The sequence below is a fragment of the Eschrichtius robustus genome, chromosome 6 (assembly GCF_028021215.1).
Source record: "Eschrichtius robustus isolate mEscRob2 chromosome 6, mEscRob2.pri, whole genome shotgun sequence".
NCBI lineage: Eukaryota > Metazoa > Chordata > Mammalia > Artiodactyla > Eschrichtiidae > Eschrichtius > Eschrichtius robustus.
Genome location: NC_090829.1, coordinates 133,860,090 through 133,874,565, shown reverse-complemented (window position 1 = coordinate 133,874,565; position 14,476 = coordinate 133,860,090). Strand labels below are relative to the sequence as shown.

At 45.4% G+C, this 14,476-nt stretch overlaps 1 protein-coding gene across 3 annotated transcripts in view; it reads left to right on the top strand.

The window, feature by feature from the left end:
* Positions 1-1,991: 1,991 nt before the first annotated feature.
* Positions 1,992-14,476, top strand: part of TIAM1 (TIAM Rac1 associated GEF 1) — a 132,805-nt gene continuing 120,320 nt past the window's right edge. For all 3 annotated transcript variants that reach the window (XM_068545751.1, XM_068545750.1, XM_068545749.1), the window contains exon 1: positions 1,992-2,957. In XM_068545751.1, the coding sequence (XP_068401852.1) occupies positions 1,992-2,957 (966 nt within the window). The remainder of the gene's footprint in view (positions 2,958-14,476) is intronic.

The following is a 14,476-nucleotide window of genomic DNA, read 5'->3' as shown; positions in this document are numbered from 1 at the left end:
TATGTGATTCTTAAAATGGGACTGTGGCTAACGCCTGTTCTAAGCTTTTAATTACTTATTGGCAAAACATGTAGATACATGGACACATCCAGGTATCTTAATGTACACTTAAAAAAAAAAATCAAGAACCCTGAGAAATTGGTCATGGCCTTTAGCATTACTTTAGATGCTTATTTATTTTACTTGCAAAAATGTAGTACATGATATTCTTAGGAATGTAGATAACACAAGTTATGCATGGACAGTGCATCTTTTCATTTTCCCTACACCAAGTTGAGTTTCTGTGTGTTTTCTTGGCTTCTTAAAGATGTCAGCCAGGGAGGTGTGAACTTATTGCTTTGAAGTATGCTTGCTACTAGTAAAAGGAAGATTCTCTTTCTTGGAAACGTCACTCTCAGAATCATATGATGTGTGACCTGGTAGGGAATATTCCAGTATGGGAATAGCTCCACATCTGGTGTCTGTATGAATTACTTCTGAACTCATCGGAACATTCAATGGAGGTTTTTCCCTTCCTGTTGCCACAAATTTCATTTCAGTAAAGATGTGCTTATAGGAGTTTAAGCAACCTTTGAGACTGAACAGTGGGATTATAGAGTGGTTCTGGATCAATGTGAATGTATATTATGTTTCAGGGTGTTTCAAACTGTAATGGTTACAATAAATTTGTTCCTGTTTTCTTTCCTCTGGTACCTTTCACTTTTTTGTTTATTATATCCCTTCCCTGGCTAGAATGTAAGTTTCATGACCGTGGGGAATGTGTGTCTTTTGTTGTCTGCTGTATCTCTGGCTTCTAGAATGTGGTAGGTGCTCAGGATATATTTTCTGAATGAATGACTTATGTAGATGATTGAAAGAATCAGCTCAGGGAAGTGCCCAGCTACTCTATTTTTCTTCTTTCCTTTCTGGCCATTTTCATGTGTGTATCTTAAGTGTATACAACTTAACTGGTCTAGAGAAACCTCATTGCTGAGCAAGGAGAATAAGGCTATAAATAGAGTCACACTTGTCGAACTTTGAGCATTTTTCTGTTTTCCACTCTGGGTAACAGTCCTCAGACCAATGAGACAGACTGGAAAAATGTTAAGGAAGGAGTTGAATTAACCTGGGTAGCCCCAAAAGGCTGAATGATATTTAGTGATTTCATCATGTGGATTTCTGTTTGCAGGGCACTCTGTACCAGATTAATTAATGTTCTCAGGTTGGATTTGCTCCCAGAAGTAAACCCATTAGTTTGCTGCTAAGCAGAGAGTGGGGTTCCTATTTCATTTTGCCCATCTCCCTCTCCCTATCCCACTTCACACCCCCTACCCGAACCTCCCAATCAAGGTTTTCAGAGTGCTGTGGAATTAAGGTAAAAACCTTTTTTCTTCTTGACTTTGATTTATTAGGAAGAGTTGATTGGACTTACATCTTGAGCTTTTCCATTTTTGATTGATTTTGAAGTGTAGATGGAGTCAGAATGAAACAGAAAACCATTGGGAGAGAGGGAAGTTATCCAATGCACCTATGAGTTTTGCTTGGTTTTTTGAAATGTGTAATTTCAAACAGAAAGTTACTCGTTTGGCAGACACCTTGCTTTGTACTTTTTAGAGTTTTTAGTTTATGGATAGGCAGAGAGCTTTAAATATACTCCTGTAGAGTTTAAGTAGAAGAAGACGACGGTTGCCAGCTCTATGAAAGCAACCCTGTGCCGTGCCCGGTGGGCAGCTACCCTCCGGGCAGAGACAAGTGTAATTCTCTAATGATCTTATTTATGTTCTTATTTCGTATCTCCGCAGGAGTAATCTCAGCACATGATGTTAGTTCTCAACTGCTACCACGTAAGGGTCCAAGTACCTGCCAGGTGCATATAGGTGCGCCGTTATCTGCCAAGCTGGCTGCCCTCCCTGTGTGCTGAACTCCTCCTGTTAACTGCCTATACCCATTGGGTGACTCAATGATTCCCTCCTTTTTTTTTTTTTTTTTTCTTCGCTACAGACCATAAAACCATGGGAAACGCAGAAAGTCAAAATGCAGTGCATGAGTTTTATGGAGAAAAGCATGCGAGCCTGGGGCGCAAACACACGTCGCGCTCCCTGCGCCTGTCGCACAAGGCGCGGCGGACCAGGCACGCCTCCTCGGGGAAGGTGATCCACAGGACCTCCGAAGTGACCACCCGATCCAGCAGCACTCCCAGTATCCCCCAGTCCCTGGCCGAAAATGGCTTGGAGCCCTTCTCCCAAGAAGGCACCCTGGAGGACTTCGGGAGCCCCGTCTGGGTGGACCGAGTGGATGTGGGCTTGAGACCCGTGTCTTACACGGAGTCTTCCGTCAGTCCCAGCGGGGGCAGCGGCATTGTCCTCGCAGCAGCCTCTGTGCAGAGCATGCCAGACTCGGAGGAGAGCAGGCTTTACGGGGATGACGCTACGTACTTGGCGGAGGGAGGCAGGAGGCAGCATCCCTATGCATCCGATGGGCCCACTTTCACGGAGACGGGGAGCTTTAAGAAGAAACGCTCCAAATCTGCAGACATCTGGCGGGAGGACAGCCTGGAATTCTCACTCTCTGATCTGAGCCAAGAACATTTAACAAGCAACGAAGAGATCTTGGGTTCTGCCGAAGAGAAGGACTGCGAGGAGACTCGGGGGATGGAAGCCCCGGCGAGTCCGCGGCAGCTCGGTACCTGTCAACGTGCCAGTTCACTGGGGGACTTGTACGCTCCTCAGAAAACCTCCGGGGTGATGGCAGACGGGGGGCGGAGGAGCAAATTTGCAGGCTACTGTCGGAATTTGGTGTCTGATATTCCTGATCTCGCGAACCATAAGATGCCACCGGCTGCTGCCGAAGAGGCTCTTCCGTACAGTAATTATAACACACTTCCCTGTAGGAAATCTCACTGTCTTTCCGAAGGTGCCACCAACCCACAGATGAGCCACAACAACAGCATGCAAGGCAGAAGAGCAAAAACAACTCAGGTAAAGTGACTGGAATCTGTCTCAATATTTTGGAAATGATGCATGACTTTCAGTGCATGATTTTGCTCTTACACGATTCCCGTCTTTTAGCCGGGTTTTACCACGTTCCCCTGGCGGGTGCTGCAGCCGATGCCGTTTCTCTGGAGATTCAGCGCTCTTCTGCTTCGCCCCTCTTGCCGTTCTGCGGTGAGGGGGTGGGGATTAAGGAGTAAGCGTAGATGTGTGTCGGGGATGTGATGAGAGTGGGAATAAAGCTGATAAGTTCACGTTGGGAAGCTGCCTCTCCAATTCAGGTCTTCAACAGCATCTCCCTTCTTCTGAGCTTCCTTCCTAACGTGGTTCTATCCGTGGACAGATGGGGATGGTGGGGTGTGGACTCTGGGAACTTCTTTCTTCAGCGCCGCAGGTGGGAAGAGGTTAGTCGGCCGCTCGTTGGAGGAGGTGTTTCTGATTCAGGGCGGGCTCTGGTCATTTGTCAGCTTCTCTCAGAGGTTGGCAGGCTGACTGCCTTACCAGGAGCCATTTCCATTTCCTGTTCCTTGCAGGGCTGGCCAGCCCTCTCTCTGGAGGGAGGTGTTGCGGAAGGAATAACATGGGTGGCTTCCAGTTCTACGCTGCAGCCAACTAGTTTCTGACCTTGGGCAAACCCTGACTTCTAGTTGCTCTTCTGAACCAGTGGGGTAAAGATGCTCGACTCACCTGCTTCGGGGTCCAGGGCATGAAAGAGTGGGTGTGAAAACATTTTTCAAAGATTTAAAACATATCTTACTTATGAAAGGAAGACCCGTTACCTTAATTAGTAATGATAAGTAACGTGGAGATAATAACGTGTCAAGTAATCCTGCATGCCTCCGTCCTTTTCTGGTCCTGCAGTTCCCTGTAGTGGAGTTCTGGGAGTCCTGGCTTGTGTTGAGGATGGGTTGGTAGCTTGCAGGTGGTACTTCAGATCCGGAATCCAGATTGGGCCCATTTGCCTTGAAAGGTGTATTGGCCACCAGGGTGACCAGCGAATACCACTGAGGTCAGCTGGAAAACAGCAGGTGTGCTCTGACCTGGCCAGCAGCCGCTGATGGTGCTCACCTTCTGGTCTTGCTTCGGTGCAAGTCAAAGTTATTTCGAGGGTTATTTTGAGGCTCAGTTCTCTTGGGAAGGGTGTCTAAATATAATGGGCAGATGGTGGGGAACCTGGGGAGGAGGGCAAAGGAAATTGGCACTAGATTGTCTGTGTTCCTGCCCAAGAGCAAGTTTGTTTTGTTTTTAAGTATTCAAAATCTCAGGTTTCTAATTTTATTTTGGAATTTTAAATCCCCGTATACAAGTCATCTGGGGATACAGTTGTTTTGTTTTTTGTTTTTTTTTTACCACTGTAGATTTCTGTATTAGAATAATTGAAATTTACTATATATTCCTCTGGGTTGATATAGGTTAAAGGAGTCTGTGTTTGACCTTTTCCTCTTCTTTTTTAAAAAATATTTTAAATTGTGGTAAAAGTACACATAACATTTACCGTCTTGACATTTTTAAGTGTATGGTTGAGGGGTATTAAGTACATTCACACTGTTGTGTACCCTTCATCTTCAGAACTCTTTTCATCTTGTAGAACTGAAATCCTGTCCCCATTAAACAATAGTTCTCCGTTTCCCCCTTTCCCCGGCCCCTGGCAACCACCGTTCTACTTTCTGTCTCAGTGAATTTGGCTCTAGAGACCTTGTAAGAGTGGAATCATGTAGTATTTGTCTTTTTGTGACAGGCTTATTTCACTTAGGTTGATATCCTCAAGGTTCACACGTTGTAGCGTGTGTCAGAAGCTCCTTCCTTTTTAAGGCTGAATAATATTCCGCTGTATGTATATAACACTCCCCCCACCGCCCCCCCATTCATCCACTGAAGGACAAGTTTTGCCGATGGTGTCCAAGCCAGGTATCCTGGCTCCACCTCTTCTTACCTGAGTAACTTTGGGCACAATTTTTAAGTCTCTGGGAGCCTTAATTTCTTCATCTGTCAAATGGGAATAGTAATAAAGTTTCTGAGAAAATGGAATGGGAAGGCCAGCGCTTGGTACTTTAGAAGCTACCCATAAGGGACAATCTGTAAGTTGTTGTAATTTTCATTATTATTAGTGTTGTATGAGTTGAGGACTCAAGGTAGTTTTGTGTTTATATCAAACTTTGTGTTAGAAACAAAATCATTAAAAAGGCTGATTCTGAGGTTTGAGAAGGTGAGTGTGAATGTTGCATCTAGATGCACTCCTTGAATTTTTATCCATCTCTCTTCTGAAACGAGATTATAATGATAGAAACGACTGAATTACCCCACTGTGGTCCCTCTGCCTACCCTGGCCGGGCTCTTCCTACACTGGCAATTTGACAGGTTGGGACGCAGGTGAGATAGGTGCCCTATTAAAGGGTCACCTGAAAGGCACTGCAGGCTGTGTCCTGAAGACATCGCCAGATTGGCATTGCAGAGCTGATTGGAAGAAATGGTCTCCTGGCCCTCAGCAGTTAAAAGGAACCTCACCTGTGATTGTCACTTTTGCCTGGAACAATGCTAAGTTAGCGCACATTCTGTGTAAGATTTGACGGGGTGCCAGGTGGTATTCTGGCTCCCTATCTCCAGGTCTCCAACACTGGGGGACAGTTGGACCTCTGCTTCCCCCCAATCCCCACAGATGGGGCCGTGAGCCTTTGAGTCATGGCCACCCCCAGAAGAGGGGCAGAGCTGGTATCACTGAAAGCTCTCACGTGTAATTGTTGTACGACATTTCCGTTCTTTGGCTTGTCGCCTTCTAGAATTGTTAATATATGAAAGTGAGATCATCTCAACGTGGTGTCTCATAAAGCACTGTGGTAGCTTAATGTAACGCAAAGTGCAGCGGACTAGGAATCCTAAGAAGTACGTTTGCATCCCGGCTCACTCCTTAACTAAACGGTGACCTTGGGCAAGTCACTCCATCACTGGCTCCCTCTCTGACCAGGGTGAGGGACACCAACCTCTGACAGGGCCATTAGGAGAACCAAGTGGGATTCCATGCATGGAAGCCTTTTGCAGAGTGTATAAAGTGAACGGAAGTCTTATTTTTGTATCGACTTTGCGTGTTGAGTGAGGATCTTTAATGACTTGAAACAAACCCCAGAATTACGCACAGCACTATCCCTCCACCCACACTTCCTAGTCTTAAGTTTGGCGTGTTCGTCCAGCGCAATTTCTTGAGAACCCACTATGTTCCAAACAGTGTATTTTAAGAGGCAGTGGGTGCGGAGGCTTCCTTGAAAAGAATTCTTTTTTTTTTTCTTTTTTTTTTTGTTGGTAAAAGTTTCTGACCCAGGGGCCCTGTCCAGCAAGTTTGGATCGTAGATATTAAAGCCTCCTCATCTGCCCTGGTGATGTGATTGAATCTGTAATAGGCCTGTCAGCAGTTTTACTCCCCAGAAAAGAGCTCCTGGCAGGCATTTGGCCAAGGTCATGGCCTCTGAGCCTGAGAGACAATATGTTTTATCTGAACTAACATGAACGACATCTTTTTATTTGAAAATGATCAAAAAACATGTCTGCCACACAGTAAGTGCTGAGAAATTATATTTGTCCAATTCAGCATACTTGAGTATGTGTTGTGTACCGCCTGCATAAAAGTTTTATCTTGTGAGTCAGTCTGCTACTCACTTGTCGGGAGGATTTACCCAGACTCCTGAAAGCAGAGTTTATTTGTACTGACTTGTGTAAAATCCCAAGTAGCTTGCCCCTTGATTCAGTGAATGCCTCGTTGGTATTTTGGCCCGAACTTTTACTCTCAGTGTTCCCATGGTTGACGGACAGAGGAAGGGGCAGCCTGGTGTCAGGCAAAGAAGAGGTTCTGGAGTCCAGCAGGTCTGAGCTTTTAAGTTGGAACCCCGTTACCTGTTGGCTGTGTAACCTAGAAGGATCTCAGTGCCTCCTGAATGAGGGTTCCACACGGGAACGAACGTAAAACTCCTGGCACGATATCTTGCCATGTATTAGATGCTCCGTAAATGATGGTTATTAGCTATGATGGTAAAGTTTGGTTTAATTGCGTAGAGTTCAGCTCTCCTGTGTTTCTAAGACTATCAGCGGGTGAGGTGGAGAGAGGAAACTGCCATTCGATGGAGTGTCTTTGAACCAGGTTCTGTGTTTGAAAGGGAAGCTTTGGCTTGGAGCGGCCCTGCATAACTCCTGAGGAGGGCTTCATTCATCCACTTGGGAGATGAAAGAATGTGAGCGGCTGTGCTGAGGATGTCTCAGGGGGCCGCCACCTTGGGAGGGAGCAGGGGGGGCCCCCTCAGAGCTCCTCGCGGGGATGTGGCGCTGGTGATTAGGTTTGTGTGCTGGTCCAGTTTCTGACACCCTCTTCACGCCGTGGTGTATGGAGTGGGATTGACAGAAGACAGAGCTCCTGGCCCCTGAGCACCTCTGCGGGGGTTCATTTCAGCCTGATTGCGAGTTGCCAACTCACCCGTCACTTTTCAGGGGAGGAAGTCAACCTAAGGAGATTAGGTGACAGGGTCTCACGACTGGATTAAAGTCCAGGTCTTCTGACCCACAGACCAGGGTCCTTTCTTCAGAAGCAAACCCACACCACACTGGCTCCCCATGTTCAAACAGGTTTCAGCTCACGTGCCCTCAGATTTTAACATCAAAACCCCCAATTCTGGTACAGAAGCCAAACAGGGTGGTGGGCTGAAAAGAAAAGAGTAACTGTCCACTACCGTGGCCCAAAACAACGGTCCCTCAGAGAGATGACCAAAGGCGACTTTATTTTTTATTTGTATTTTTTTAATTGAAGTATAGTTGATTTACAGTGTCGTGTCAACTTCCGCTGCTGTACAGCAAACTGATTCAGTTATACATATATATATATATATTCTTTTTCATGTTCTTTTCCATTACGGTTTATCACAGGATATCGAATATAGTTCCCTGTGCTATACAGTAGGACCTTGTTGTTTATTCATTCTATGTATGATAATTTGCATCTGCTAAGCCCAAGCTCCCGCTCCATCTCCCCCCCACCTTCCCCCCACCTTCCCCTTGGCAACAAGTCTGTTCTCTACATCTGAGTCTATTTCTGTTTCGTAGGTAAGTTCATTTGTGTCATATTTTAGATTCCACATATAAGTGATATCGTATGGTGTTGTCTTTGTCTGACTTACTTCGCTTAGTATGATAATCTCTAGTTCCATCTATGTTGCTGCAAATGGCATTATTATTATTGTTCTTTTATGGCTGAGTAGTATTCCATTGTATATATGTACCACATCTTCTTTATCCATTCATCTGTCGATGGACATTTAGGTTGTTTCCATATCTTGGCTATTGTGAATAGTGCTGCTATGAACATAGGGGTGCATGTATCTTTTTGAATTATAGTTTTGTCTCCATATATATGCCCAGGAGTGGGATTGCCGGATCATATGGTAGCTCTATTTTTGGTTTTTTGAGGAACTTGCATACTGTTTTCCACAGTGGCTGCACCAACTTACATTCCCACCAACTGTGTATTAGCGTTCCCTTTTCGCCACACCCTCTCCAGCATTCGTTACTTGTAGACATTTTAATGATGGTCATTCTGACTGGTGTGAGGTGGTACCTCATCGCAGTTTTGATTTGCATTTCTCTAATATTTAGCGATGTTGAGCATCTTTTCATGTGCCTGTTGGCCATCTGTATGTCTTTTTTGGAGAAATGCCAAAGATGACTTTAGAAGGCTCTATCCCTGATGACTTTCTTGCTTGGATAAGCGAGTTAATAGGATTGGTGATTTCAGCAAGATAAAGGGTGCAGCATGATCAGAAGAAGATCTTGAGTTCCTATAAAAGTTGTGTTGATTTTTAAAATTTTATTTTGTTTTACACTTAGTTTAAATGGTTCAGGGATAAGTATGTTCCCTGAGCTGAGAACTGACATCAGCATCCAAGAGATTCCTAACCTTTGGTCACAGATTCCTTTGCGAATCAGATGAAAAACTTGGATCTTTTGGGATCAACACAGAGACCACCCTTTTGCATATCATTTCAGGGGATCCATGGGTCCTCCAATGTCCATCGAGAAGCTTCTGGTTAAGAACCTCAGGTTAATTCTTTTTTTTAATTAATTTTTATTGGAGTATAGTTGCTTTACAATGCTGTGTTAGCTTCTACTGCACAGCAGAATGAATCAGCCATACGTATACATGACATCCCCTCCCTTTTGGATTTCCCTCCCGTTTAGGACACCACAGTGCATTAAGTGGAGTTCCCTGTGCTATATACAGTGTGTTCCCCTCAGTTGTCTATTTTATACATAGTATCAATAGTGTATGTGTATCAATCCCAATCTCCCAATTCCTCCCACCCCACTCCTTTCCCCCTTGGTATCATACATTTGAAGAACCTTAGGTTAATTCTTCGTGAAACAAAATATTTTCATATAAAGTCCATTTAAAAAAAACCCTCTCTTCTTTCACTGCTCCTGTTTGATGCTTCTTTTTTACCTTCCTTTTGATTTTTCTTTTTCTGCCATGTAAGTTAAGCAATGAGATATTTATTTTGAAAAACAGCCCGTCCATTTCAACAAGAATATCCCTCTTCTTTGCCAAGATCTTCTTTTGAGGAGTGGGAGGGTGAGTAGGTAGCTGAGAGATGGCTTATATCCGCAGTTTGCAGACTCCTTTATACTCTTAAAAAGTGTTACAGACGCCAAAGGGCTTCTGTTCGTGTGGGTTATACCTATAAATATTTATCACATTAGAAATCGAAACAGAAATGTAACAAAGTACTTGTTAATTCGTCTTAAAGTAGCAGCAATAAACCATTACATGTTCACATAAATAACTTTATTTTTAAAATTTTATTTTCTAAAATTAAAAAAAAAAAAGCCAGAAGAAGGGCATTGTTTTGTATTTTTTCAAATCTCTACAGTTTCTGGCTTATCAGAAGACACTAGAGTCTCATATCTGCTTCTGCATTCACTCTCTTGTGACATGCTGTTTTGGTTGGACTATATGAGGAAAACCTGGCTTCGAACAGATAGTTGGTAAAGGGAGGACCTTAGGGACCCCCGGAAATTATTTAAGGACCCCTGGTCCTCACTTGGAGAGCTGTTTATTTATGCTAATATAGGTTGGGGAGGTCCAAGCCTTTGAAAATCACATTCTTAGTTTAGTCCGTGAGGAGAGGAGCCTCTGTGTCCCTCAGTGCAAGTCGTGTCCCACAGTAACGTGTAATTGCTGGTTTCCCAGCGTAACTGAGGAGGATAAAGGGCCGGGACCGGGAGCTTGGAGCCCTCCCAGACAGCCTGCTGTGCAGCCCTGGGAGCGTCTCCACGGATCCACAGGGCAGAACTTAGGAAATGCCCACCAGCTTTTCTCTCTGTGTTGGGGCCCAGTGTGCTTTGAACTTACTGTTGACAGAATATCTAGTTTGGGCCATAAAACAGCCCAATATGTCTTTCTCACTTTCTCTCCTTTTAAAAAGATGAAAGAAAAAACGTGTAAATGAGCTCTGGTTGTCTCCATAAAAGACGTAATAAACCCGGATGGCTGGAAGATGTCGAAGTCAAGCTTTCCAGTTGGGGCTCATTTGTGACTTCCACTGGAGTTGAGCGTGCGTTGAGCCTGGAAATGCCTGGACCTTTAAATCAAACTAAAATGTGTTCCATGAGAAACGCTTTTCTTGTTTGGAGAGGAGGTTGGAAGATGAACAGCAGTTAAGTTGTTCAACAGTGTTTGTGTGTTTTTTTTTTTTGGAAGTGCCTACGCCATGCCAGGCACTATTCTTGGTGCTTGGGATGCATCAAGAAGAGATCCCTGAGCTCACGAAGCTAGCTGGGGTGAAGTGGAGGTGTGTCTGCAGCAAAGAGTTAGCATAGCAAGTACATGACACGCTATGGGAAAAAGAGAGCAAGGTGAGGAAGAGCGGGCAGTGGGGAATGCGGGGCAATTCCGGATCAGGTGGTTGGGTTGGGCCCCGCCCCTCGGGATGGGCCCCGCCCCTCGGGATGGGCAGACTTGGGTAGGGATTTGGAAGGGAGATGGGAATTGGCCATTGATTTGGAAGGTGGGAGTGTGCCCTGCGCCTTTGAGGAAGAGCAAAGAGGCCAATGCGGCTGGAGCAGAGTTGGGGGGCGGGGCGGGGGGTGGGGGAAGGGATGGTGCAGAGAAGCTGCACGGGGATTGGAGGAGGGAAAGAGAAGGCTTCCAGCTGTGGGAAGAGGGACTTTGAGCTGAACCTTGAAGGATCAGCATTCCTGGAATTCCTGGAAGCAAGAAAAGTTGGGAGCATACGCCGCCGGCAGGCATGAGTTCTTCAGTTTCACTGGTGGCTGGGTGCATCTAAAGGTCCAGTGCTAAGGCTGGACATTGGTGGAGGCCCTGGATGGACAGCCTCGGGAGCCCTCACCTTGCTCCTGGGAGACTTACCCAGCCATGGCACGCAGGATGGATTGATGGGAGGAAGGTAGTTAGAATAGAGAGTCTGTGGCTGAACCAGGGATGTGGCACTAGGAAAAGAAGAAAAGGGACTAGGGATGTGATATATCCTGAGGTGGTGAGGAGGGGAAGGGTGACGACAGGGTTTGAGACATGCACATAGAAAAACAGATGAAAGGAGAGAGGTGATTCATTGACTTAGACATAGAGCTGTCTCCAATCTGGAGTTACCTGAAGCAACATTTCAAGCATTTGCCAACTTAACTTATGAGACTCTTTTGGGCAGCAGTAAGAACTTCAGCAGTTGTAATTGAGAGAAGTTTTGAGTCACTCCGTTGTGAATCATTAGAGGGGATGGGACTGAGTGCTGGAAACTTTAAAGGGCATGGAGATTTTGCCTTAGGAAAGGGAGAAGAAGGAAATAGAAACAGGGTTTTAGAAATGTCTCAAAGGGAGCTGGGACACATGTAAAGAGGCTAAGAGTGGGAGGCCAAGAGGTACAATTTACAAACTTCAGAATCAAAAATTCAAAATGGCACTGGCTATCTGTGTAGAGAGAGGAAAGAAAAAAAACCTTACAGTGATGACAAATGGATACTGCAATATTTCTGTAAATCAAGAATGGCAATTATTAGTAGCAGAGCCTAGCAGTTACAGCATAGGAAACATCGTTTTCTTAGTTTATTGTGCAGTTTTGCGAATATGAAAATAATTCAGGGGGATTACATTGGCTCGCACCAGCCTTGGTGGGCCTGTGTATTTTTCCCATGAGACCTTGTTTTTCCCAAGTTCCTCAGCAACGCCCATTCTTTCATGTTAGTGCAGGAAGCTAGTAAGTGAGGTCAGGCAGTGTCTTCTCTCCTTGGGCTGAGACGTTAAGTAAGGCCGAGGATGGACATGTCAGTAATTAGAGTTAACACTGTTGTGCAGGTACTGTGTGCTGGGCACCGTTCTAGAAACTTGTGTTACCTCAATCTCACATCATACAAAGTGTCTTACAAAGTAAATATTGTTGCTATTCCCATTATACAGGTGAGGAAACTGAGGCATGGATTGGTTCAAAATAACTTGCCCAGACATGACATTTGCTGTATTGAGATTACCAAGGGAAGGTATACTAAGAGTATAGTATAGTATAGTATAGTACTGAGCGTACCAAGGAGAGAATGTTGGAAACCAAAGACAGTGCTTATGTGTGTGCATGTGTGGCGGAGGGGAGTCCTTAGATTTTGGGGATAAGAAGAAGATGATAAGATGATGATAAGAGGGGGAATATTTTAGAATTTAATGAGGCAGAAATTGTTCTAATTCAAGGCTTCTGCAGGTCAAAATCTCCTCCCCCAGGGACTTCCCTGGTGGCCCAGTGGTTAAGAATGCATACTTTTACTGCAGGGGGTGCGGGTTCTATCCCTGGTTGGGGAATTAAGATCCCGCATGCGCATGCCTCGTGGCATGGCCAAAAAAGAAAAAAATCTCCTCCCCCCCATTGAAATTCTGTGAACTCTTCTCTGCTGTATTTACCTTCTCTATACAGGTGTATTGAAGCAAAGCTGGATTCATCAGGAAAATTAAACAAAGTGACCAACATAACAGTTTCTAATTGCATTCGACTTGTAACTACAAGTTGCCAGTTGATCCTCCTGGGCCCTGACTTGTCCCAGGGCCCTTGAACTTTGTGGCTAATTAGCTCTTCAAAACTGTGTTCACACATCTTCAGCACAGCAAACCCGGTCCCTCAGAGTCTTTCTGAATTCCCCGGTGGAAACGACTTGAGCCTTTGCCACAATGTGTCTTTAGCCTGTGTTCATGCAGGGTGACCCTCCAGTTTTCAAGGCAGTGAAAACAGGCTTTGAATTTACCTCTTGCTGCCTCCACTTTAGTACCAGAGCTCACTTAAGCATTTGCTGCCTGGCTAAAATGACCAAGAAAACTCTTGCCTGGCAGCTGTCGAACGTTTTGGGCAACAGCTGGCCACTAGTGTGTCCAATGGGAAAGTGCATGCATTCGTGCTGGGAAACTGCCAATGGAATGGAAATCGGTGAGTGCTCGAAGAATCTGGCTTGGGAGGACTTGTCCAGGGAGAGCAGGATTTAAGAGCCTCTGTATTCCATGAATGTTGTTTATAATTGGAAGCCTCTTCAGTGGAGCGGTTCTGACATGGGGAGTTTATTTTGAGCTATTTTTGGGAAATCTTCGGCTGGATCATACACCACGTTGGGAGTTATTTCTCTGTCTAGCTAGGGTCTTACCATTTCCCTTGATCTCCTCTGACATTTGCTTTAAATTTCGGTATTTGGTTAAATGTTCTAGGACTGATCGTACGCTAAGACGTCTAACTAGATAAGAAGGAACATACCTTGCATTTGCGATAAAGACTCCTGGGCTCCCGTGGGAATTTTCCCTGGGGTTGATCATCTGGATATCTTGCTGTTGGAAGAGTGGGGTGGTTGACAGGGGCTTTTAAGTGTGGGGAGAATCCGGTTTCTCGGGTGTGAAGTGTCCTTGAGATGGAGGTCGGTAGGAGGAGGAGCCCTTCGGAAAGATGCACCGGGAATGTTTGCATCACAATGATGCTGTCTTTCTTCTGAGCTATTGGAAACCGTATCACAGTGGTATGCATCCTGCCATTTGAGAAGGATGGGCATTTAGGATGCAGCCTTGGAGCGGTCTTTCAGTGTGTGAACCTAGTGCCTCTACATCAGTGTACCTGTCTTTGGTTTGTTCTAGAGATTCTGAGACCTATAAACGTGTAATTCTCGTGTGGCACTTAGGCATCTGGAGCCCTGCTGTAGATGAGTGTCTCCCACACTCAAGGTGTAGGGGGCGTGGAGTCCCGTTGACCCTTCAGGTGTTGAGTAGTGCCTCTGGCTGGGTGGACATCATTTCCCACGATGCTGCAGCAAGGGTTTCTGGGTATTTGGCACATCCCAAGCTTCATGGCCAAATAGAGGCCGGAGCTGGGCAGCCACCGTCTGTTTCTGGACAGGCCGGGTCACATGTCAGTGGGAGGCTGTGCACCACTTAGCCTGCTTAACCGCTGTGGAGACAAGGTGGCGCTGGCTTGGATCACAGATCGGGAGCATTCTCCAGTGGTTACACT